This window comes from Microtus pennsylvanicus, chromosome 14 (assembly GCF_037038515.1).
Source record: "Microtus pennsylvanicus isolate mMicPen1 chromosome 14, mMicPen1.hap1, whole genome shotgun sequence".
NCBI lineage: Eukaryota > Metazoa > Chordata > Mammalia > Rodentia > Cricetidae > Microtus > Microtus pennsylvanicus.
In genome coordinates this window covers 25864531-25891780 of record NC_134592.1, presented here as the reverse complement: position 1 = coordinate 25891780, position 27250 = coordinate 25864531, and the positions used below count along the sequence as shown (strand labels likewise).

General features: G+C 39.3%; 1 protein-coding gene across 2 annotated transcripts in view; it reads right to left on the bottom strand.

The window, feature by feature from the left end:
• Window positions 1-994: 994 nt before the first annotated feature.
• Cep128 (centrosomal protein 128) overlaps window positions 995-27250 on the bottom strand; it is a 342557-nt gene continuing 316301 nt past the window's right edge. For both annotated transcript variants that reach the window (XM_075948454.1, XM_075948455.1), the window contains 4 exons: window positions 23953-24030; window positions 21059-21172; window positions 11134-11233; window positions 995-2111 (listed from right to left, as the gene is read on the bottom strand). In XM_075948454.1, coding sequence (XP_075804569.1) covers window positions 1975-2111; window positions 11134-11233; window positions 21059-21172; window positions 23953-24030 — 429 coding nt within the window. In that variant the 3' untranslated portion in view covers window positions 995-1974. The remainder of the gene's footprint in view (window positions 2112-11133; window positions 11234-21058; window positions 21173-23952; window positions 24031-27250) is intronic.

Genomic DNA, 27250 nt, shown 5'->3' with positions numbered 1-27250 from the left:
CTCCCGGGCAGATGCCATGAAGCAAGCTGCCAGGTCAGACATGCTGAATCTTTCCCGGTAAGACAGATTAGAGATGGATTGATCGGAATATGAGAATTAGCCTGTAAGGGCTAGAGTTAATGGGCCAAGCAGTGTTTAAAAGAATACAATTTGTGTGTTGTTATTTCTGGTGTAAAGCTAGCCGTGTGGGAGCTGGGTGGGATGAAAAGCAGGCCCGCAGCTCCCACAACAGGGAGGTCATAGGTCTTTGGGGGAACCCACTGCTGTTACTTTGTAAATGGTCACACCATCAAACTGAAGCTAAGTATTTCCATTCATACACAAAGGCATATGCTTTTCTTAACTTTGGTCAGAGAACCTTCATTCACTTCCCTGTTCTCTTTGCAGTGAGTAGTGGTTAACAAAGAGACTCATAACTGGTCAAAGCACACAGAAGTAATTCTGAGCGCTTGGCTAGGTCAGTGTCCCACCATGCAGGGTTCAGGGAACTTTGTGAAGGAAGGGACAGAAAGAGCGTAACAGCTGGAGGATGGGAAATGGTGCGGTGAAATACTGACTTCTTGACATAGACACAGAACGACAATTATCACATATACTCACTCATAGGTGGTTTGTAAACATAGAGCAACGAAAACGAGCCTACAAACCACAATCCAAAAGAACTTAGACAACAGTGAAGACCCTAAGAGAGACTTACATATATCTAATCTACATAGGAAGTAGAAAAAGACAAGATCTCCTGAGTAAATTGGGATCATGGGGACCTTGGGGGAAGGTTGAAGAGGGGAGAGGCAGGGAGGGGAGCAGAGAAAAATGTAGAGCTCATTAAAAATCAATTTAAAAAGTAAAAAAAGAGAGAGAGAAGGCTCATTTGTTTTACACCCCAAGTGTTATGGTAAGGTAGCAAGACATATTTTGAATGAAAATACAGCAGTTTCATGAAATGTGAGAAATGCAATAAACACGTGTGTTTTAACAGACACAACATGCAATGTACATTACAAAGGATTGCTTTATTGTTTCTGTATCTGTGCAGAGTCTTTCCACCTTGGCCCAGCAGGACCCACTTCCTGGATGATGACCATTACTTAGCATATTAATATAAAATTTTCTTCACTGGTAGATGGACACGGAAAGGCACGAGGTTTTACAAACACGATGATGTTGACAGTGCTGGGATGTGAGGAGCGGTCAGGTAGTACCAAAGTATACAGGGGCTCTTGCGGAGTGAACCCCACTGTCACAGGAGAGCGGTGCTGGGACTTGAGTCGGAGCAAAGCAGAGATTAGCCAGGCTATGCCTTGGGTGATCACAGTGGGACATTTGGCCATGACAAATAAATAAATGGTGCTGTGGCTTCTTCACAGTGCTCTATGGTTCAGCTATCATTTATAATTTTTTTGCAATTAAAAATGACAATTGGAGTAGGTATAAGAAACTACACGTGATAGGCTGCTGAGATGACGGGCAATGGATGTGAAGATTTAAAGGGCAGTCTAATATTACACAGGCATCTCCATGATATGTTACAACACAGGGGAACTGATTAGGGAGAAAGCATTTAAAAATCAATCACGTCCAAATGCTCCTGAACCTAAACTGCTGGGTACCTTTACCTGAAGGGAACGTTTCCCCCACCCCTTTTCAGCCAGTCAGTTTCGAAAGGCATCAATTATAAATTCAAGGCTGGGCTGGAAAAGTATGACACTGAAAAATGGGGAAATAGAGGAAAAAATGATGGCTTTCTCTGCCTGTATGAGCTGCCTCTAAATGAGCTGTGTACCATTCATACGTTGAGATTACTTCCACTGGTTAAACTTACTCTCACTCACAAAGACTGACTGTGACGCCACTTTAGTCAATGCCTGGCAGGTCCAAGGAGCCAAAGCCACATGGTGTCTTTGGATAATCTGAGCCAAATGGCAAAAAGAACCATAGGGCGTTATTTGTAAAATACTCAAGTAAGGTTGTGAATTACATTTTGCATATTTTGCTCTCATATTCCTCCTTCTTGGACTGTGGAGTTGTTCCATTCACTGGTAAACTTGTGGCATCTTCCTTGATTGAAGCTGGATCTGGGGTAATGGCTCTTTTGGTAAATGCTGGCAAGGCTAGAGGAAAGAGAAAAATAAACCAATGTGAATATAAAACTTGGGCCAAAAAAAGTAATCTTGTAGAAGTTAGTTAATTAAGCATCATATTTAATTTAGTTTTCTATAACTGAACTTTACACCGAATAGCAGATCTTTAGCATAAATAAAATCAGTCCATTTTCAAAAACACAGCTGATTTTAAAACTGAATTTTTAAATTTGTATTTGAGAGTGGGAGAAGTATGCTTTGTCAGCATACAATGACACAAGCACAAAGAATTTACAGGGAGAAAATCCGAAGGCCTCCTTTCATGGAACCCTCTGTGTTACACCCTCCCGGCTACTAGCAATACATCCAGAATCCAGCTTTGCTGTTTTTCTTATCTCCCTTCAAAGCTTGAGGCCAGAATCGCACTGTTTTGTGATCTTTCCCTCCAGGCTTCAGCTCTTAGATCCCTGCTCATCCACTACTCTTAGAAACCAATAATACAGTATGTATTATAACAAAACTCTGTCTTAGAACCAGTATGTCCACCCACACAGGTTCCGGGAGCCTGCTTTTGTCTGCCTGCCCCTTCTATGTTATCTAGGAGTGAGTCCTCACAATCCCGTTTCCAGAAGTCACCTGTGTCTTCCTTTACACCATCCCTGTCCCTGTCTCTTCAGCCCGGGCTGCCATTTCCTCTTTGTCTTTTACCTTGCTCCTCAACCAGTCTAATCAGAATAACTTTCCTAAAAGTAAACCCAAGGGACACTCTGTTCCTGAACAGCCTCCCTACCTTTGTGCTTCTGGTGAAGTTAGAATGAAATCGAGGTCCCTACCAGTGGCTGTCCCTCTCACTCTCCTTTGCATCCTGGCAGACAACGCCCCCCTTCCCCAGACCATTTGAACATTCTGCTCCTGGTACAAGGATCTCTTTTCCCACCCAATTTCAACTCAGCTAGCTCTTTTTTTTTACCTTTTCTTTTTTTCCCCCAAGTTTTAGGTCAACTGTAGCTTTCCCAGAGATGCACCCCATGATCACCCACTTCATGCTCCTGTCCTGGGGTCCCTTCCTCAGTCTCCTTTGAGGTACCACACACCCTTACTGTTCACCACTTCTTTCTCCTTGAGATGAGATGACCTTGTCTGCCATTACTGCCTCCTTCAAAAGTGATCTCAAAGCCTTGTATACAAGCCCACTCAAGTTGATGCAAGTGAACACACTAAGAGACTTAAAAAGACAGCCAATTGCAAACTTTTTAGATGTTTTCTAGAGAGCAGGTAGAAAGAAACCCTTTTGTAATATTACAAAACCAGAGCTTAATCATTTAAAAATATTTGATGCTTAACTGGTTAACATACAAAACTAAAGCCTAGTTTCATAAAATAAGCAAATAAAAGAGGCAGATATGTTATGCTTCCAAGCAATAAATGATCCTTTGATGAACAAGAAAGCATCATTCTTATGTTACCAGCACCCCTAACATTTTTATTGCCACATATTGTTGGGATTGACCCTGTAGGATAGATTACTTAAAAAGGAGCGGTTCACAGTTAACTAGGCAGACGAGGCAGACCTTGAACCATTAGTATAGTAATTATTTTCTGTTATTCTGTGGACTACTTTTCATCCAAAAGATATAAAATGTCCTTCAATTAAATACAAACCAAGATGCCAAGCTTTCGTTTCCTAGCAATCCAAACTGAGGTAGGAGGTAAAATAGTTTTTTAAGGTAACTTTTACTGAACTGTTTTTCTGAAAGTATCAAGTTAGAGTAAAATCTATAACTCACCTCTAAAGTCTATAATAATTCTAGATAATGTTTTGCCTTACTAAAAAAGAAGCCACAGTCCTTTTCTTAGGTCCACTCATTTATTTTATAAAAAATCTACTCTTTGGGGTAGTTTAAGATTACAGACAATTTGCAATCTAGGTTTATTTTAAAATTTGGTTTGGAAGCATCAATTCCACAGAAATTAAGCATGTTAGTCTCAAAAGGCTAGGGAGTTCTAGAAGTCACCAAAGTGCTACAGACCTCATTCAAGTCTAGACTAGTCTCAGCCCTGAGAGGGACCTGCCCTGGGGTCGTGTGCCTTTCATCTCAAAGGAGCTACACATGAAGACCAGCGGCCAGTCGCCACTTATAAAAAGTGAAAATGACGGCTCCCAAAGCCGACATTGTGACGCTCTCTTGACTAAGCCCCCACTGTCTACAGGCTGAAGGTAATGGAACCAACCTTCTAAAAGAGGATCCTGACTCAGGGCAACAGCTTCCAGCCAGCCAGGATAAATTTGCTGGTGATCATGCTTTTAATAATGGATTTCTGTGTTCTTATTTCCAATGGCAATATAAACTTACAATTTATACATTTCTTCCCTTCTTCCTGGCAGAGGGAATCCACCTTCTCATGAATTGACCTGAACTACACAAAGCTGACATAAATTACTTCTTAAAACAAACTTTCATTAATGCTGGAGCATTTGAGAGACCACAAATTATGCAGTGTTTTCCCATTTCCTTTGTTTTTTCCATGGTCCATGTTTCTGTGCTCGGTTTGGTCACAGTTTGACAGAGCCCCTACGTCGGCAGAATGAGTGCCTTGGCCTCCATGGCACGGGACAAAAGCGGCCTCATGCAGTTCGTATTCCATCACAAGCAATAAGAGCCTGCTCTGTGGACCCGGAAAGTAAAGTCCGTCCACGTCGACAGGGCTGCAGTCATCTCTTCGCCAAGTTTCCACACAGGTTGAAATGGTTCAGAGCTCCAAAGCCAGACTTTACACTCAATTTAGAAGTTAATAAGAAAATTGGACATTTGCTGGTCAGATATAAAAACTGAGGTTTTTGTGGTAGCATTTGTCTTTATAAGACTCATGTCTAACCAAAGTGTACATCTTTACATCAAAGAGTTTCAAAGTAGTGTAGAGAACACCAGGGGTCTCCCACTGCATCGCTTGGAATCCTCCAGAGGCAAACACAAGCAATTCTTTAAATGTCATTCTTCGCTCCGTTTATATAAAAAAGTCTAAAATGCTATTTTCTGATTTATCATTTTTAGACATTATCCACACCCACCCACTTCTTCACACCCATCCTTCTAAAATAGCTATTGCTGAAGTTTCAGCTAAGTCAATACTGAGTGTTTATATTTTCATGACCATGTAAATAAACACAGCTCAGAAAACACCTAATAGGTAGACTGTAACAACGTTTCTCCTCTTATTTCTCTCCCCAAGTATATTAATTGACTCATATTAATTTTAATATGCTTTTGTTCTATGACAATTTGCCCCCAATGGCTCAATTAACTCCTCCACATTTCTTTTTTGGTGGTTTTACTTTTTTCCTCCCCAAGTCTTAAATTGCATAAGATAATGTGTAATTTCTTTGCTTCCTAAGGATTTTCTCAATAGAATCTCTGTTTACTATGAGAAGATTTATTAAGCATGAGTGTGGACCAGCTGGCTCCACCCCTCACTGGAAGGGGATGACCCCAATGACCTGGACTGACCACCTCAGCTCCCACCCGGGCACACATGCACGACTTGGGGTTAGTCTCCCCAACATCTACCCATCTATGGTGTGCTGCACATTGTGAAGGGACTGGTCCTGTGGAACCGCAGCCACAAGAGCTCCATGATTCTGGGCAGCAGTAGAATAGCTTGCAGGAGTTTTGGTGAGGATGCAGTATTGATGGTGTACCAGAAGCAAGAGGCCTGGTTCCCAACCAACAACACTTTATACAATGAGTGTTGCAAGTAAAGTTGTCTGGACAAAAGTGTGTACTTTGTAATATGCTGAAGCTCCCAATGCCACTAAGATGAATGAAGAGGAGATGGAGAGGCAGGAGAGATGGAGGAGGGAATTGTTTGTCTTTTAGCTTTTTAAAAATTCATTCTTTGTGTCGTTCTCATCATGCATCTCAGCCCCATTCATCTCCTTATTCCTTCATATCTGCCCTCTGCCCCTGCAACCTCCTCCCCACAAAAAATAAGAGAAAATAAAATTTAAGAGAAAAAAAGAAGCTGCAGTATGACACACAGTTTACCTTTTTACCCATGCATCTTTACTAGAAGTGTTCATCCCAAAGGGTCATTGGTCTGGTTCAAGGACTCTGGTTTCTACTACACTGTCGGTGCTGGGCCCTCACTGGGACTCCTCTTGGACATCTTGTTGTTGCCCTGTGTTGTGAGGATCTTGTAGTTTTAGGTCCACAGGTACAGCCCCTCATGTGCTCCAGCAGATCACAGATGGGGTGGATTTGGGGGTGGGTCAACTCATAACCCAAGTTTTGGGCTTGGGTAGTTGTGTTATCGGCCAGCCCGCCAGCTCCCCCTATCCTCATGACTCATGACCAGGGTGAGATGGCATTGTCCAGGCTAGTTCACCCCTAGCAACAATGACTGGTTCTCCTTCCTTGATGCCCTCAGGGTCCACTCTCCTACAAAGACAGCTTCAGAGCCAGCTCTACTTGTTGTCCAGGTGAGGTGTAGAGGCCACTCTCTTGAGTGTTGCAGCTGGTGAGGGAAAGGACAGCTCTCTGCTCTTCTGTTTGCTTGCTTTAGTATTTTTTGGTCTTTTGTTTGTTTGTATTTTGATGATATTCTCATTTTATTTATATTTTATTTTTATTATTTCTTTTAAAGGTTTCCTTTTGTGGGGAATGCTACAAAGGTGAACGGCAGATGAGGTAGGATTGGGATTGGGGTATCTGGTGTGAAATTCCCAAAGAATCAAGAAAAATTGTTGTTGTTTTTTTTTTTTAAGTGTGAGTACTGTCTCGGGCCAGGGAAGCAGACGGGAACAAATATAGAGACTCACAGGCAGACACAAAGCAGAGAGTGAGAGACCTTGGGCCATTCAGCCCTAAGTGGGATGTCTCCATCAAATCTCTCCCCTCAGGGCTCAGGGAAACCTGTGTAAGAGGCAGAAAGAGTCTAAAAGTCACAGGGAATGGAGGACACCAGGAAAAGAGGGCCTTCTAAATCAAAAGGCTTAAAGGTCCTATGAACTCACAGAGACTGAGGCACAGGGCCTTCATGGCTCTGTATCAGGTCCTCTGCACTAACATCATACCTTCTAGTTTGCTGTTTCTATGGGATTCCTGGGTGTGTGAATGAGTGGTTCTCTGCTTCTTGTGCTTTCTTTGAAGCTCTTTTCCTTCTGTTGGTTTGTTTTGTTCAATTGTAATGTGTTAGTCATTTTTATTACTTTCCCACAGAACCACAGAAGCCTCTTTTTTTCCCTAATGGGAGGTAGAAATGGGCTAGAGATAGAAAGAGGAAAGGTAAAAAGTAGCTTAGAGGAGTAGCGGGAGGAAAAACTATAATCAGGATATATTATATGAGAAAAGCTATTTCCAATAAAAGGACAAAAGTGAGTGCCCATTTAAGGGCTCACTAATCCTGAAGACAGAAGAATGAATAACACAAACCCACAAAGTCAATGGGCTTCAAGGGCAGCAATCTTCCAAGTTTCCCAGGTCAGGAGAGAAAAGGGAAACCAGATACAGAAGGAAAGGGGGTGGAGAAGACAGAAGAGGACTTCAAAAGAGAGGAGAAAAATATTTATGATTTTCAACAGCAGTCTTGGATTGGGAGAAGTATTTTCTTCAATGCCCTCATAAGGAAAATAATTTTCAACTTGGAATGTTGTAGCTGGTCAAACTTAGAATTGCATAGTCAGCCAAAGCCTTGATCAACTGTCAATGGAAGATTCCATTTTCAGGGACACAAGGATGAAGGACACTAACCTCCCTCTCCTCAGTGTATTTCCATAGAAGCGAGGGGTGAGGAAACAAGGGCCTGAGCAAGTGTCTGGTGCCATATGCATCACAGACTGCTTAGACAAGCCCTTTCACCCTTGGTCTGCACGCTTCCTTTGTTCTCCCCAAACTCCAAATCTGTGAACTGTGTCTTGTCTATTTTTAATTAAACTTTACAAGTTTGTTTTACTGTTTTATGTTTATTAGTGTTCTGCCTGCATATATGTCTGTGCACCATGTGCATACTTGGTGCCTGCAGAAGCCAGAACAAGAAACTGGGATCCCCTGGAACCAGAGTTACAAACAGCTGTGAGCCAGTGTGGATGCAGGGAACGGAAACTCAGGTCATATGAAAGAAGGGCCAGTGAGCCATCTCCACAGCCCCTCCCTGAATTCCAAATTTGTAAAGTACATTTAGTAGTGTGTATATGTGTGTGTCTGTGTGCTAGAGAGAGACAGAGACATAGACAGGCAGGCAGGCAGACAGACAGAGGAGAGAGAGAAAGAGAGAGAGAGAGAGAGAGAGAGAGAACATGTGTTTGTAGTTACACACATGCCACAGTATGCATGTGGAGGTCAGTGCACAGACTGCGAACATTTGTTCTTTCTCTTCATCATGTGGGCCCAGGGATTGAACTTACGTCATCAGGTCTGGTGGCAAGTAACTTGACCCACTTGAACTATCTTGTCATCCCTTGGTTTTTCTAAAAACCTAATTTTTTTTCTATTATCCCGTTCTTCTTCCTGGTCCCCATTTCTTTTACTTCACATTTTCCTAGATTTTATTTCCCATTTGTCTAGTTTCTTTCATTTTTATGTCCTACTTAATAATTCTAAGACCTTTTTAAGTCTATTCCCTCTTCTAGTCTCTAGCTTTAGTATCTGAAGACACCTCTAATTATCTTATTTGACAAAGGTTCTGCTCTATTCTCTGCTGGGCATGGCAGTTTTCCATTTAAGGGTGTTCAGTACAAAGAGAAGTTAGAGGATAATTTCTCTAAGTGGAATTAGTCTGCTACAAAAACAGAAGTATTCAGTGTTAACTAAATTTTGAAAAGTACTGAAGAGATGGATATAACTGTGGCATGAAGATCATAAATAAAATTTGTCAATAAAAAGAGTAAACTATAAGGCTCAAATAATAAATGGAGGAATTTAATTAATTTTTTACATCCTATAATACAAGCAGTGACAAGTAGTTCTTCATTCAGACTATGTTGCAATGATAACTTTTCCTATACTAAATAATTTTATTTACTTTTGAACAACTACATTTGAATAGAACTCCGTGTGTGCTTACGAGAAATATATCTTAATTAGAAAAACGATCAAGGCTGGCTACAAGATGGTATAATCAAAACCTAAATGTAGTCTCTCTGAATGCCTATTATATAATATTATATATAATTCCAACAATCTTGATAGCTCCTACAACACGTCTTCTATCCATGTTGTTTTAGGAGCCATTTAAACAGAAAATGGCCCCTCTTCTCCACTCCTGGTCACTACCTCCAGGCTCTTCAGTGTATCAGTGGGTGGGACTTCTAATGTCCATGTAATCTGAGGAAAGTTTTACATTGCTTAATGTGAAAGACACAAATTCTGGCAGGGCCATACACCAGATTCTGCAATGCTATATCCAACTTGAGATGTAATCCATATTGAAGAGTGGCCGCAACATCAGAATAGCAGAGGGTTCACACAGATACAAAATCACTTGGTAAAACGATTACAATGGGAAAGACAAAATGCTTAGCTTTGGGAATAAAATAATCATGATATAATGAAAACCAAACCATTTGTCAGAAACTGATAAATATTTATTAAATGAATCCATGAATATAAATAACCAAAAATGAGAGATATCACCTTTAAATTTGACCTACTTCTTTAAGAATTATTCTGATATATTATTTTATAGCAGGCTAGCTATTTTAAATGACAGAATTATCAAATTTAATGTATAACCCTCCAGGCCCATGATAAATTGAAGAACTAAATTATTATGCAAATTAGAATCTATTAAATAATATTTGAATCCCGATGGCTTAGATAAAAGTAGACTTCAAAAAGGACTTGTATATTCATTTACCTAATTTAATTGAACATTAATTGGGCTTTTACTATGTGCCAAGAATTATGTGGCAAACTAAGGAAGAAACGGTGAACAAAGCAGGCATCACTTGTGCTGCCTTTCAGTTCACTCTGTGGTGAAGGGGATTAAAGAAATCAGTAAATGAAAAGTTACTCAAATGATAAAAAAAATCAATTTATTTGCTGTCCTATTTAAAAATTTTTTATTGAGTTTTGGCTGTTTCAAATAGAAAACACTTTTAAAACCGTAGGACCGATGCCTTCAATGTTGTTGGAGGCTGCTAGTTCATTTCCCAACAGCCTTGACTTGAAATAATCACTCAGAAACCATATTATTTACAATACTGTTTGGCCAGTAGCTTACGCGTATTGCTAGGTAGCTCTTACATTCTAAAATAACCCATCTCCATTAGTCTGTGCATCACCATGAGGTCATGGCTTACCGCAAAGTTTCGGTGGGCTCCAGCGGAGGCATCTGTCTCCAGTGGTGGCTGCATGGCTTCTCTCTGACCCCGCCTCCTTTCACCCAGCATTGTTTAGTTTTTCTGCCTAGCTCTATTGTGTTAAGCCATTGGCCAAAAGCAGCTTCTTTATTAACTAATGGCAATAAAACATATTCACATCATACAGAGGGGAATCCCACATCACTTCAAGCGTAACGCATAGACACTGAATGTTGTGAAAGACAGCCACTGCAGAAGGCAAGAGGAGAGGAAGCACTGTGGTAACTGGGTCCTGGGCTAGCGAATCATCACATCTTACTGTTGCCACAGGGTAGAAAAAATGAAATTTAGTGTGTAGACATGTATGCATGCTTACTCTTTGTACAAATAAATATTTATGAATAGTTACATGCAAATATATTCCTGTTTTGATGATTTCCATTTTGTTGAGATAACTTTATCTGCTCATCTATAGTTAACAATCTTTAAACCAAAAATTGGTTTAACAGATATTTTTACTTTGGATAATTTACTCTAAGTTTTCTTTAAAATATTTGAAGTCTAAACACAAATTCCATGTTTTAATTCAGTGAGTTGGGTACCACCAGAGGTGTTTATAATTCATAATAAAAATTTTCTCAAACTTTAGCATGAATATTACTATCATGTACTAGTCTTAAAATTTAATTTCCCCATGAGTTATACTTTTTTTTAACAAATCCAATTTAATAACTGGTAATAGACTTTATTACTTACAGTTGAAGTGTGGACTAGACAGGAAGGAACTGCCATCCTGCCAAGAGGTTGAGTGATCTAGGCCACGGATGTGGGAACCTCCTAAAAAGGGCCTGTCGTCCTGAGAAAGAAAGTACCACACTTCAGTTCCATGATCAAAAGAGCATCACATAAATGTACTGACGGTGAAACTGGACCTAATACACAAGCTATGTATATATATATATATATATATATATACATAGCTTGTGTATTATATATATGTATATATATATACATAGCTTGTGTATTATATATGAAGAAGAAAGAAATCACTCATTGCTGTGCAGCATGACATTTCTTTCCAGCCTTCTTCATGACACACACACAAAAGGGCTTTAGAGACACATTTACAAAGCTATATGTTACCGGCAAAAAGGTGAAAACATTTTGAAGTCATTACATTCTCCGAATCTTCAACTTAAGTGTAACTTGCGCCCTATCCAGTGGGTACGCCATGCTTTACTCAGCCATTATCTTTCTTTGCATTTAGATGATCCCCATAAATAACACTGGGAGAAGTAACTTTAAATATGCCACCTTTGCCATATTTAGGTCTACCCCTTATGACAAATTCTTAGGTGGAAATAGTGGTTCAATAAAACAATTTTACATTTAAAATGCATTTTATCAGACTGCTTTCTGTATGATTATATTAATATGGTCTTTTACATCCAACAAATATTTAATTAAAAATATACATAATAGGTCCCTGTCTTCATATGTTGCACAAATGTGTCTTTCTCAACTATTAGAGGACAACTTCAAAAAATTTCACTGGTTAAACAGATTAAAAACAGGTACTTGATAAACTTAAATAAATAGTGAACTTGCAATTTTTATGATTCTTTTCAAATTATTTACTATGTTCTTTATTCCCCCTCCCTGATTCAATCAATAATAATAGGAGGTAGAATATACTATGTGCTGGGGCAGGAACAAGTAAGATATTGGATTATGTGATCAGGAAACGTTCATTTTTTCCAAAAGAGAACGGCACTCATTAAACAAATAATCTACAAAATGTGGTATAATTAGAAGCATGATATGCACTCTAATAACAGTAAACAACAGAAAGACGAACATGGAATTGAGGCTAAAGAAGATGCCCCTTGGAGGTAATGTTCAGGGAACTATTTGAGTAGAGCTCAATGAAGACACTTCTACATGGGTAGCAGCAGGGGGGATTTCAGGAAGTGATTCAGAAAGAGCTTAGGAAGTGAAGGAAGAGGACCTCGTGGTCGCAGCATTCTGAAGTGAAGACTAAGTGTGGGCAGAAGCTACATTTTTGCCTTGAAAATTTAACTTTTAAATTAATATATTTGTGCATACACCCAAAGGTCCAAGAATTTGAGCCTGTGTGTGTGTGTGAAAGACAAATCTCTAGAGTTGGTATTCACCTTCTATCTTTGTGGAATCTGGGGATTGGACTCATATCGTTAGGCCTGATCCAAAGGCCTCAATCCATTAAGTCATCATGCTGGTCCAAGGTTAAATTTCTTAAATATCATTAGAAGAAAACACAAGTTGTATAAAGAGAAGGATGGTGGGTCTACCATCTGAAACATACAGTGGGAAAACCAGACTGGCTAAAGAGAGCTGGTGTCTGGAGAGTTCCCATCAAGCAACTTCAGCAAGGTGGTCTAAGAAGATGTCTCAAATGCACTTGTCCTTGTAGGAAGGCCTCATGTAACATGACTACCTGGGGAATTCACTGCCGTTCTTGGACCTCAACCAGTTTTTTGTTTGTTTTTTGGATCACTTATACTGTATATAAATGTAAATAAACAAAAAAGTAAAAATAAAAAGTATATACACATATAAACACTTCTATAAGAGGATTCTTGTTTCCCTCTCATTCCTCGAGTCCCTGCATGTATGTAATAGAGCACAGGATCTATTACAACACAAGCCTCCTGGATCTCCATCATCACCATTATATATCATAGCTTCACTTACACTCTTAATATCCACTCTTACGGTTTAGTCAGGATTTTATTCCTATGACAGATGCATTGCTACAAAGAGGCTTGTTCATACTGTAATTTCCTAGATGTAAAATCACTGGATGGTATATTTTTCATGCTTCATTGCAGTTGTTGATCCCACAAATTTCAGTAAGTTGTGTTTTTACTTTAATATAGTTAAATATTTTTAGCTTCCTCTGGCTTGCTTCTTTGGGCCATAATGGGCTAGTTACAAGTATGATGTTTAATTTCTAAGTAGTTGGGTATTTCCCAGACAGCTTTTTGTTATTGATTTTTGGTTTTATCTCTCTGTGAATAATCTTTATAATTTTAACCATCTTAAAACTTTAAAATAATTTTTATCACCCAGAATATAGTCTACTTTGGAGAATGTTCAGTGTATACTTTGCCTAGTGCCGGAGGACTTTTTGAAAGTTTCAGTTAGTTGTTGTTGGTTGGTGGTGCAACTCTAGTCTTCATTGATTCTTCTGCTAATGGCGTCAATTATGAGACAAGAAATGGTAACATTTCAAAGTCTAGGCTCGCTGTTGTTTATCGTTCTATTGGTAGCTGTTGCTCCATGTGTTCCGAGGAGCCACTGCAAAAATTACTCCTTCCTTCCACATGGCTTACTCATGACTCAAATATTCATACTTCCTTTCTTTACAAGCAAGAACTGTGGAGGCTTAACTACATATTTTAAGTTTTAACATTTCATGTCTTCAAAATACTGTCAGAGGGAGCTAAAGAGATGACCTAGCTGTTAAGAGTTCAGATGTAAATTTAATTGCCTGTGCCTACATCAGGTGGATCAAAACCCCTGTATCCTCAGAAAGAGGGGATTGGCACCCCCTTCTGACTTTCACATGTACTTATACATACTTACATACACACTTACACACACACACACTTAAAAACTAAAATAAAATCTTTTAAAAATTGTCCAAGTTTTCCATATCATCTTGAAACAGAACCAGCAAAATTAATGAGTCAAAATGAATTATAAGAGAAAATTATTTCATAATTCCTTTCAACAATCAACATGCCAGAGTATGAAAGAGTACCTTTTTTTCCTATATTGCTCCTTCATTCCTATATTGCTATTTAATCTGTGGAATCTCAATTTAAATATATTTTACAAGGTGATCAAAAATTCAACGCTTCTTTTTATTTCCTATGTATATGTAATCAAGTACTTTAGTACCAAGAAGAAAACACTTATTAAAAAGAAAGATTCTTTGCAATGTTAATAATCCTGGCTTCTGCCTTATAACAATTCTTTTATCCTTAAAACAAGGCCCTGTTTTTATTGCTGTCTTAAGTCTGAACAATCCAGTTAGCCAGAACTCTCTGCAAAAATTCAATGGATGAAAGAACTTGCATTTTCTAGTATTTTCCCTGGGCTTCTTCCACTTCTCTTTCATAACTCGCATTGTAATTGGTTTTTTTCAAAGCGGTTCCAACTTGACTGAGTTCCTCTGCTAAGGTGACATCTAATGACTGCTATCTAGTGATGTACACCAAATGCTTTCCTCTGAGGGACACTGTCAACTCAAAGTTTCTAAGTGACGCATTTAATTTTAAGGTTTTATCAATCTCTTCTCCCTGGAGGAAAGGAAACTAAAATGCATGTATTTCTGGATCTGTGGCATGAATGTTTTCCTAAACTCCTTTTGTTATATAATGTGCTCTCTCTATTTCCACTCCACTCTCTGACCATCTGTATTCCATCAGTGTTCCAGAGAGGTCAGCTTCTTCCTCAGCAAACTTCATTCTGCTGGAAAGTTCTAACTGGACATTCCCCTACAGTTTGCAATTCAGGTCTCAATTTGTACCTCTCCTTGTGCAGATTTTAATCACCAGGGTGGGGCTCTGACTTTCACCAGCAACCCATCTTTCTACCTATCTACCCACAATCCTCCACCATTTCCCAAAGTGTCACCTGTAGTAAGAGGGTACTGGAATATATGATGACACACTGAAATTAAAATCTGCTTACTGAGTGTATATTGGCACATAGGAGATGGCTATTCTTACAGCTGCAGGTACTTTGGGTATTCTTTTCTCTTTTTTCTTTGTTGAGAAAGTCATGTAGCCTAGGCTGCCTTTAACTTAAAATCCTACTGTCTCAGCCTTGAGTGCAGGAGCTGTAAGTATGAGCCATCCCGGGCAGCCAGACCACCTCTAAATAGTCTCCCTACTAATACTTTATCATCTGAACTGATCTGAACAGAACCGCCAACTATGCAGTCCATCTTTTCTACAGGAAATCTAAACCGATGCAACAATGCATATCCTCATGTTGGCAACCTTCATCACTAGAGTTACAGACTCATGAAAATACTGTTTTACAAACTGGACTTAGTGAGTTTAAAGATAAAAAGGAAAGAGAACACCAAGTTTTGTGGCAGTGAAGGCTGGGTCAATCTGGGAATATTGTTGGGGGGTTGGATATGATCAAAGTTTATTGTATGCAATTCCCAAAGAACTAATAAAAAAACAAGAAAAGACAGTATTAGATAAGACCATTGGATGGCTCTTTAGGACTTTTCTATCATTAATAGAAAATGTAATTATTTCATTATGACAGTTGTATAAAATTTTATGTTCTATGCCAAAGAAGTAGGGTATAGAGCATAAAGCTATAGTAGGATAAAACAATGCGCTTAACTGAGTTATCACTTCTGATCCATAACTGTTTTCAGATTAAGAAAAAAATTGCAGTTTAATTTGTATTTTTTTAAAAAATGTTTTAACTTAAAAAACCAAAATTAAATAATACAGTTAGACATGGCAGCATGTAAGTCCAGCTGATGCTAAAGGAATACAATGATTCATATTTCCACATGATTTGATTTCCAAACAAAGTTTGGGATGTTTCACCCAAGAATTATTGGGAAAAAATGGCCATTAGACTTTTATTAGACTCCTACACTGTTTTAACCTAGAATACAATCAACAATTTATTATGTATGCTTACTCTTTATTCTGGGGTCAAAAGTAAAACAGACAGTGCCCGTTCTAAAATGCCATGCCATACAGCAAAGGGCATTTCTTAAACTTCCATATTCATTTATATTTATATTACTGTTTTCTATATGTTCTTAAATTTTTACTTCACACACTATGTAAGGCTCTCTCCAAAGAGTGACAAATTGGTTGGGTTGAGGGATGCATAGTGATAAATCTGCATAGCAATTTACATTTAGTTTCTTATCAAAGAAGGGAAAGGGTAGCTACAAATGACACAATAGTGATAAAAGGGTTAATGCTCTCTTAAACTCTCCCATGGTTGTTCCTACTATTCCCAAGCAAAGCCCATGAACCTGTGTGAATACTACACTGGTCATGTATTTTGGAGTATCAAAACTACAATGTTTATGCATTCCCTACAATCTCGGATTGTGCTAGTTGCACACAGCATGTTTTAGAAGCTAGTGTTGCAGATTTGGCCAGAAATAGCTGACTCGAGAAAGTGCAGAATGCTATTAATTGCTATGAGCAAGGCATAAACAAATTACAGAGAGATTCAGGGAGAGAGAAGTGACTTCCAGGAGCAAGCCAGGGACTTATATCATACACATGCTTACACTGAACAAACACGGCCGAGGGCCTGGGCAACTTCTGCCTTCCCTTCATACAGACTGTGGAAAGCCATTACCAACACTGCACCTCGCTCCTCTAATCCTGGGAAACAGCTGCTTCTTCAAATAGAAGCGGCACACCAACTCTTCAACTGTAAGTTTAAAAAAAACCCTACTGTTTTCTTCTCAGAAAGAGGAAGAATGGAAAGGGGTACACCGTCTGTGATTTTATCAAAACATTCCAAAGTTAATTAAAACCATATATTTAGTATGGATAAAGGTAACAAATGGAGGGGTTGTTGAGCAAACCACGCTCCTCCGTGAATTCAGATTAGTGATGCTGTGTTACTGGCTCACTGTGGACATTCTGTTCTATTTGAAACAGCTGGGGCTGTGAGGAAGACTGCATTTCCTACAGAAACTCAATTAGGCTGGGTGGAAAAGAGGCCATGAAATGCTTCTGTTGTCTACAGAGAGTCAGTGAGAGTGTGTTGGGCTTGACTTTGACTTGAATTCTAAATACAAATGGAGATCAGGCTCTATGCAATCAGCTTGGTCAGCTTAGTACTCTATTATATTCGCATATTTTTATATTACATCGTGCTCTTAAAATTGTCCGCACTGGGTTGTTTGGACTCTTGACAGGTTTCTAGAAATTGGATCCTTTTTCTCCTGCTGGTGTCACAAGGGGTAGACAGAAGGAGAGGGGCTGTGGGCCTGGGTGGAATGAGAATCTAATTTGCCTGCTTCCTGCTCACACGTCTTTCCCTGCAATGGTGTGGTCACACATGATGTTGCATTTCTTTCTTACATGACAGCAGTAACAGGAGAGAAGTCAGATGCCAATATGGTCTTGAGTTCCCACAGCTATTTGTCCACAGCAATGCAGGACTCTGCAAATGAATGCTAGGAAACAACCTCTTCCAATAAAACTTCAGAACTGGCTTTATCTTAGTGAGATTCAACCAACTTGGGGAGGAAAGGATTTATTATATCTTTCACCTTCTGGTCAAAATCACTGAGAAAAGTTAGGGAAGGGATTCAGGCAGGAAAGGAACCTGGACACAGGAGCTGATGCAGAGGCCATGGAGGAGTGCTGCTTACCGGTTTGTTCCTCATGGCTTGCTTCTTGCTTATACACCCCAGGACTACCAGGTCAAGGGAAACACCACCCATAGTGAGCTGGGCCTTCTCACACCAATCACTAATGAAGGACATGCAGCACAGCCATTGTCTGGTTAGGGTCACTATTGCTGTGATGGAATACCATGAGCACAGCAAGATGAGAGGGGAAGGGCTGATTTGGCTTATGCTTCCATACCACTCTTCACCATTGACGAAATCAGGACAGGAACTCAAACAGAGCAGGAACTTGGAGGCAGGAGCTGATACAGAGGGCACTAAAGATTCGAGCCTATTGACTTGCTCCTCGTGGCTTGCTCAGTCTGCTTTCTTAAAGAATCCAGGACCGCTAGCCCAGCGATGGCCACGCCCACAGTATGCTGAGCCCTCCATCAACAATAGCTAGGAAATGTCCTGTAGGCTCACCAATGGCACAATCATATGGAAATATCTTCTCAATTGGTGCTCCCTCCTTTATGATGACCCTACCTTGTGTCACAGTGACAGAAAACTATTCAGAATGGGCTTTCTCTCAGTGTGGCTTCCCTCTACTTAAGTAATTTTAACCTGTGTCAAGTTGACAAAAATCTAACTAGCACAGACCTCTGCTCTCAGTCTCTTTAAATTTATTTGTAAAAATGACGATTGGTGTCCATAACTGACAAGACAGAGTCACAAAATGTCAGTCTGCTGCATTATTTAGGGCATGCATCTGCTGAATTTGGTGGTGATCTATATATTTATCACAAGAATGGATAAATATGTAAAAATGTTTACAGAGTATTATTCCGAAGCATGGCCTTTGTAAAATAGAATTTGTGAGCAGGGCGGTGGTGGCGCACGCCTTTAATCCCAGCACTCAGGAGGCAGAGGCAGGCAGATCTCTGTGAGTTTGAGGCCAGCCTGGTCTACAAGAGCTAGTTCCAGGACAGGAACCAAAAAGCTACGGAGAAACCCTGTCTCGAAAAAAAAAAAGAATTTGTGGGCCTGTGCTACACTTATACCATCTATTTCTAAAATTCTCAAGCTTATTTTCTCATATTTCCAAGTTTAACCCATTCCATAAACAGGCCTGACTCGCCTTCGGCTGCAAATCCAGTTTTACATAAAATTGTGCAGCTACTTGCTACCCATGTTAAACATTCATGACTTTGCCATATGCTATTATGAAGACTGCACTGATTTATAGAAGTTTGACACCACTAGATAGCACAAATTCACCAGCTAGCAAATCATGCTGTATTGAGAAATAATGTTTTAAAGGTTTAGTATGCACGCAGACCTCTGTTAACTAGTGATAATGTAATCATGCAGTTTTGAAGAAAACTTTTCCAACACATTAAAAATACAGTTCTATGTTTTGTGACTGTAAGCCATATGAAGACCGAACATAGAAATAACACAGCAGTCAAGAACATAGAACATTGCACTTAGGTAGACTTAGGTTGAAATATGGATTCAAACATTGAACCACTCCATAACCTTACTTTCTTCAGCAATAATGGAGATGAATAAGACCAATCTGACAGCTGCTGAGGAGTAGGCGTGACTTCACATAAGACATGTAATACCTGGGAAAGTCTGTTCTGACACACTCAGTGAGTAGTAATTGTCACAGGCTCCTGTTGCCTGCACATTAACTTCCACTGAAGGAGAAATGAATAATTCAGGATGTATGGTACGATACAGGAATGTTGGACGGTAATTTAAAAATTGTCATACATACAAGGCAAAAATTTTAACAGTGTAGCTAATCATTCTAACTTTAAAAACTGGTAAAAAGTAATGGAATCATGAGAAATTCTCTTAACTTTGAAGGTATCAACAGCATAACTATGCTAAAGAAGATTCACCGAAATGAGTACTATCTAACTCTATCCAATTATATTAGGAAGGAGGCGGCTCCTTGGAAATAACACTTGGTTGTAATATGTGAATACATACTGTGTAATGAATATTCATTAGCATTAAAGTGTGTAAAATGGACACTTTTTGTTTTTGTTTTTCTGTAATTTTAAGTACACATCTGAGCATAGATGGATTCTCTATAGGTCAACATTCTTCGTGTGTGTGTGTGTGTGTGTGTGTGTGTGTGTGTGTGAGACAGAGAGAGAGAGAGAGAGAGAGAGAGAGAGAGAGAAAGGAGAGGAGAGAGAGCATGTGTGTTGGGGGTGGTAATTTCGTCCTGCAGGGATTATCTGGCGATGCCTGGAGATCTTTCTGGATGTCACAATTTGGGTGGGTGTGCTACGGGCAACTGAGGGCGATGCTAAACTGAATAAACTTCAGGGATGCTGCCAGCCAGCCTATAATGCATAATGCCACCTCAGCAACAAAACTACCTGGCCAGAATGTCACAATGTTTAAGTCAAGATACTTGGTTCTGAACTAAGATCCTTCAGGGCTGTGGTGGTTTGAAAGAAAATGGTGCCCAAAGGGAGCTGCACTATTAGGAGGTGTGGCTTTGTTGGAGTAAGTGTGACCCTGCTGGAGGAAGTGTGTCACTGTGAGGATTGGCTTTGAGATCTCCTATGATTAAGCTACTCCAAGTGCCACAGTCTACTTCCTGCTGCCTGCATATCAACATGTAGCAGCTACCTCTCCAGAACCACGTATGCCTGCACGCCACTATGTCCCACTAGGATGATAATGAACTGCACCTCTGAATTATAAGTAAGCCACTGCAATTAAATGTCTTCTAAGATTGTCGGGGTCATGGTGTCTCTTCACAGCAATAGAAGCCCTGACTAAGACAAGGGCCAAGTGGCTCATCTGTCTGCCCTCAGATAGTGGGGTAAGGCTAGGGAATGGTATACTTTTTGTCAACATGATCAAATGATCTCACTCATCTATTTGCTGGTTACACATTTATAAATCTGAGGTCCTGCACAGAATTATCCTACCTAAGAGAATAACTAGAAATACCAAGGCTTTAGGTTCAATAGCACAGGATACTGAACCTCAAGGGGACTTCTGTGCCGAGTACACCTTGTTTTACACATGAAGGAGGGCAGTCATTTACAATATCTTTAACCAACCAAGTGACCAGGGTTTTCCTGGCTCAGGATTTCTTAGGTGGTATTCATTTCTACAGACAGACGACATGCTATAACAACAGTGAAATCGAGTGGAATCTTTCCTTTCCTAAGTACTCTGACACAAACATTGCCACAGCTGTATAGACTTAAAGATAGTTAATGACCCAAGTTTTCAAAACTGTATAAAGAACATTACTTTAAGGCTCTTGATTCTGTATCTGGTGTCATCTCGGCGCTGTTGAACAGCATCTCTGTGAATTCTGTATTTAGAATATCTGCCATCAGTTTTCTCAGATAAACTGGAGGAAACCTGAAAAAGATAGGGTTCAAAATTGGTAAATGAAAGAATAATCAGTGCTCCAAAATAAGAGCAAGGAAATATTGGAGTACAGAAAAATAACTGTATTTAGAGAGATACATACAAAAAAAAATGGCGTCCAAAGGAAAATAAGAAAACGGCCATGCTGTACTTGGTCACAGGTATAAGATGGGTGTGATATACTTAGAGAACATTAACCCTCCCTTTCCAGCTGCTAACAACTACCAACTGCTCCACACCTGGAGAAGGGGTTGTGCGCCAATGGATCGCATATATTTCAAATTTAATATTTCATTTTTCTTCATAGTCATACAAATCCTGAGAACAAATAAATTAAGAAAGCAACATGTTCAGGACCCTTATTCTATTTTTTTCCTTTCTCTTCATTTTCAGGAAAAAGAAGGAACACAGGAATTACCTCTGAGAGTCAATTATTTAGACTTGTAATATTTGTGGGACAATTTAGAAGACAATGAGGGTAAATGATTTTGGTGTGTACAGTTATCTATGGTAGGTAGAGACTGAAATCTTCCCACAGAACCTCATCTTATTGGTGGCTCAGTGGGGAAGGGAACTTGGAAATCTAGCTCCAAGCTTTTCATTTTCATGAGGACAGCAAAGGAAAGAAAAAGTTGCTGCTCATAAAGCCACGAATGCTTGGCCAAAGCTAGGCAGTTTGTGGCGGATCTGGATTGGAACTCAGTGCCATACCCTTCCCACTCTACCAAATAAGCAATGTTTAAATTCAGGTGACAGAGCTGAAGCATTTTGGTCTCCAAAAATGGGGTTAAAAGAGGAAGAGAGACTGAGGGGGACGATATAGTCTATTCAAGAAAGAATAAAGTCAAGTGTATCAAAGTAGGATAGAGTTTAAAATACAATTGTAAAGTGCATTTTTGTGTGTATATGTTAGTGGTGGCACAGATGACAGAATTTGTGTCCTTCAGTTTCTATTAAGAAAGTATTCCCGGGGGTGCATAATAAAACAAATAAAGGATTCCCTGAGACATTATGTCATCTGGGGCATGAACTTGTATTTAGATGAACATGTAGGCCGTTGAATTCTTATTTATATCATACTGATATACATGTGTGTATATGTGCATGTGTAAATATAATCCATATTTAATAATATGAAGGCTTTCTATATTTTCACCTAAGGCTATATTATTTCATGAAAGTGATATAAATGAGTTATTTTTAATTGTATAGATGTCTTTGGAATACACATGAACATATGGAATGGGCTACAAGATGGAGGCAACGGTGAAAAGAAGACAAATTAGATCTCTCTCCCAGCTAATTTGCAAACTCAAAGCTTCAATTTCCTCATATGTAAAACAGAAAAAATGTCCAAATATCAAAGAAATTCACAATGGATTTAGCTACTGTTAACTACATAGTGCAATAAAAGTTATAAAAAATACTTGCTACATTTGATAACAAACAAAAATAGCTAAACAAGCATGTCTCTTTTCAGAATACAGGTTACACTTTTAAAAAATTGGAATGTACAGCTCTGAACTTGAAAACACATTCTCCCCAAAAAATTCAGTATAAACATATCTTCATATTGGGGTCTGGGCATGTGTAAGACAGGCTTCTAGACCACTGCTAGACTCTGAGTGACAATAATAGAACTTCTGATAAGAAAACAAAACTTCTGGACTGCACTCGCAGGCTTTCTGTTTAGTAGGAGCACTGAGGGACAAGCGAGTTTACTGGGAGCCTACGTCACAGGCTTACCCTGGTCCTAAGTGGGCGTCTGTTTCTCACTCATCCTTCATTCATCTAAGTCACACTAGTACAGAGGAGGAATAAAAAACATCCTCCACACCGAGTTGAATGAAGGGAAACCACAGGGCTCTGTATGTTGGTGTCCTAACTGTCTGGTAGGGATTTAAACTGGAAATACACATTCACAACATGAGACAGAATCAACACAATAAACAAGGAACACTTGTTTTTTCCTCTTTGCAACTGACCAGCTTCAGGATGTGTCAACCGACTCTTGGATCATGCTAAAATAGTTCAGTTATGAAATCATCAAAAATACTCATTATATTTTGAGATCTGCATCATATCATTGATTGCAACATGCCCATGCTATTTTCCTCCTCAAACGTATCATCAAATAATATGTAATATTTATAGAGAACCTAAATATTACGTAAGTCATATTTTTAGGGATTTTAAGGCCAATTTGAAACAAGAGGCTACATGTTCACAACATGAACACTACATCATTTTTAGTTTTAATCTTTTATTTGTATCTAGTGTGTTGACACAGTAATAAGCTATAACTTGCTAAGGCTATACTTTCCATTTGCATCCCCTAAAGGGACACGAGAAGAAATGAACTCTAAACTATCATGAACTGGATTTCACATGTCATGGGAGAGGAATAACTATGAAATACGATGTCTCTAAAACACAAAGTATCTCATCTTTCTGATGTCACTGGAATGTGTCACCCCCTTTAATTCTTAGGGTTTTCTAAATTATTGTTACACATTTAGAGAGAAAAAGCAAATTTCTAATAGTAAGATAAAAGTATCTTTTTTTTTCTATGTTCTATTAATGCAGAAGTTGGGTTATTTTTATTCCTGACTTCATAAATATCAGTGAACTCTGGGAAGATGGCACTGTTAAAACCCCCAGTGGTTGTCAGCACTTCCTCCCTTCCCACAGGTTTGCTTATGCATCAGGAAGATGTCAAGCGTCCTAACTCAGACAGAAATAATGAAAGAGACAAGCCAACTCCTCCTCACTCTGAAGTCTTTGAAATCCTCTAGAAGGCTCAGTTTCTCAGGCACAGACTCCAGATGGTCTAAGGCCACTCGGGTACTCTAGGAAAAGAACAAACCAAAGCATAAGGGGATTCATCAAAAATTAATATTTTCAGAATCTGAATACTGAAAACAAGCCACACCACCAGCAAATTAAACTACAAATTTATAGCCAAATAAGAATAAATATTTTTAATAGGTCTTTCAAATCAGGAGAATTAGTTCCTTTCACAAAGTATATGAGATGCATTTGCAAACCTGACTCCTCTAAAAGGCTTCCTAGATAATTGCTTTCAACTGACACACTGTGAAATTTTCTATAGAGCATTTCATATTTGCATTAATTTACAAAAATTGCTTCAGTGAACACCAAAAATTAAGCACCAGGTGATAGTGAGGAGAGATGAGCTTGCAGATGCATCTCTACGGAGCACATTAGACACCCTCAAATGTTGTCATTGCAAAGAGTTCTCAACCATTATGTTTAGGAAAGACGCAAATGCAGAGCAGTTCTCAAAAGAGAGAAGAGATGTCTGAAATCAAACATCTGTAGCAGAGGCATAAGACTGCTGATTATCAATCAGTAAGTTATTACAAAGCCATTGAATAGCTGGTTCTGTTACACCCACCAATGTGGATATCAAGAGGGAATGATCTTAAAATGACCTCCTGGATGCTCAGTGGTTAGATCTACCTTGAGCTAAAGATGGTGTATATACAGGAAACCGGTGTTAGCTTTCTAATTGGAAATGAATTTTAATTATCAAAACAAAACAAAAACCCACAAGTGATGTATGACTCAGGGCATAACTCTCAGAGCAGCAGATCAGTTAGTAGCCGGGAGTATCATTGGATCTAGCAATGAGATCCCCATGCTCTTTCATCGTAGACCTTCCCATGGGGCTGCAGGAGTCACATGCTCCAGAGGTCTGCTCTGAGACAGAGAACTGGCCACCATGTCGGGTTTTGTGTTTTAGGGTTTGGTATTCACCAACACATGGCTCAACAGTAATTGGCTCAAGTGATATCTATGTGGTGGATTAAATCACTAAAGGAGGCAAGTCATATGGCTGTAATATTTCATTTGCCTGAAGATCAGAGAGTAAAACAGCTGCCTGCTCAGCCTTACAGACCAGGCAGTGATGACACACACCTTTAATCCCAGTAGCCCCATACTAGATTGCCTTAGAAACCGGGCCATAATGGTGCAAGCCTTTAATCCCAGAACTAGAGAGAAATATAAGACAGGAGGAGACAGCTCTCATTTAAGTCTTATTTGGAGATTTTTTGAGGCAGGATCACCATTTCAGACTGAGGTAGAGGTAAGAGCCAGAGGCTGGGTGTTTTGCTTTTCTGACCTTCAGGCTGAACCCCAACATCTGTCTCTGGGTTTTTATTAATCGAACTACTGGCCCTCGCTTTAGATTGGGTGGTTAGGTCTGACTTATGGGCATGGCAGAAGTTTTGATTTGAGAAGAACTTATCACTCACCACTCAGTCTCCCCCTTGATTCGCTTCCCATTCCAGAGGTTCTGTGCTCTGCCTGGCGTCTCCCACCAGGGCCTCACCAAGGCAATTTTTTCAGAGCCCAGACTTTATGTCTCCCACGGCTGCTGGGCATGGATGAGCCCAATGGATGGATACAAGAAACTAATGGGATGCCTTTGCTCAACACATTTTCAGTCCACCCCTCCCCACCTCCTCCTTCTTCAGTAACTGCACTAATGAGCTCAATCAAAGCCTAGCTGGAATTCTGCAGAGTGACCCCCTTGACAGGCATGTGGGATTTGCCTCTCCTGTTCTGAGTTCTATGTGGCTTTTCCAGTGTTTTGAAGCTTCAGCTGTTTTCTGGCTTTGTCTATACAAATCAGCGCTCCTGTTCTTCAGAAGCCTGTAGAGAGCAAGGAGAATGCAGCCACCGCCATTTTGAACAGGAACTTGTTTTGTGCTGTTCCAAGTTAGCAAAGTGTTCTTCCTCGGGGTCCATTGAAAAGATTTAGTATTTTGTTCCTTCTGCTTAACATTTATATTATTGTTAGTTTTTCTGCTTCGTGTACTTACTTAAACTGCCATACATTTTAAATGGTTTCACTTAATTTTTCCATGGGTTGGAAAGATTCATCAAAACGACATTTTTCTTAACATAGGATACAGTATGTAGGCTTCAGAAAGCAGGGAGCTGGGTTTTTTGTTGTTGTTTGTTTTTAGTCACTTTGTAAGCTATATTTACTTAAGTAATAAAATTAGAGATATTTAAGAACTATATTAATTCTTGGAAATAAAACACAAAGCAAAGCTCTGATAACTATTTTAAGAGAAAACTGTGCAATGAATAAACCCTTTCCATAAGCAGATCCTAATAGACTTTCAGCACTAAAATTTTATTTCTTTTTTTTTAACCTCATGTTTTCTTCTCATTTGGGAGTGATCCTCTGAACCTGGACTAAGTATTTTAAACTCATTTATTTCTCAAAATTCTTTAAAACATATCAGATATTCACAGAAAGGTTTAAAAATGTTTCTGCCTGGGCATGGCAGCACGTGCCTATAATCTCAGGAGTTGGGAAGTGGAGGCAAGAGAACCTCAAATTCAAAGCCACGCTGGAATACCAAGTGAGTTCATACCAAAAGCAAGAGGCCTGCTTCTGAAACGTACTATAATCGTTGTCACAGCATATTTTACACAACAGATGAGTTAGGAAGCAGGATATATATATATATATATATATATATATATATATCTCCACCATATATATTTCTAGCTCCCTGATGGAAGCTGTAGTCTCATGGCTGAGAGGTACAGGTTAATTCCAACCCTGTTTGGAAATATAATGAAAGATTAAACCAAAAAATATAATTTACCTGTAAATTCAACCCTGAGTTACATTTTAATGTGCTCTGAGCTCCTCACACCACCATATGCAGTGTAGGCATATTACTGTGAATAATTTATATAGATGAGGCCATGAAGGACCAGAGTATAAATGATAACTGACAATCACTCAGTCGCAAAACCATGAAGCAGATTCCAGTACCCTGGATGCAGAAATGGCAATGTTCTCACTACAAAAAAATCCCCTCCACATTTATATAACAATAAGCTGGATCATGGAAGGATCCAGAAGCTGTAATTGTGGCTGCTTTATTTCCAACCCCTTTCCAACCATCAACACCTTTCAGCCACTCTCTGAAGATGTGTGCTTGATGAGACTGTTTTTGTTGGAGGTGTTTTAAGAGGAAATCATGAAGAATTTCATCTTTTATGCTCAGGACCATGCGT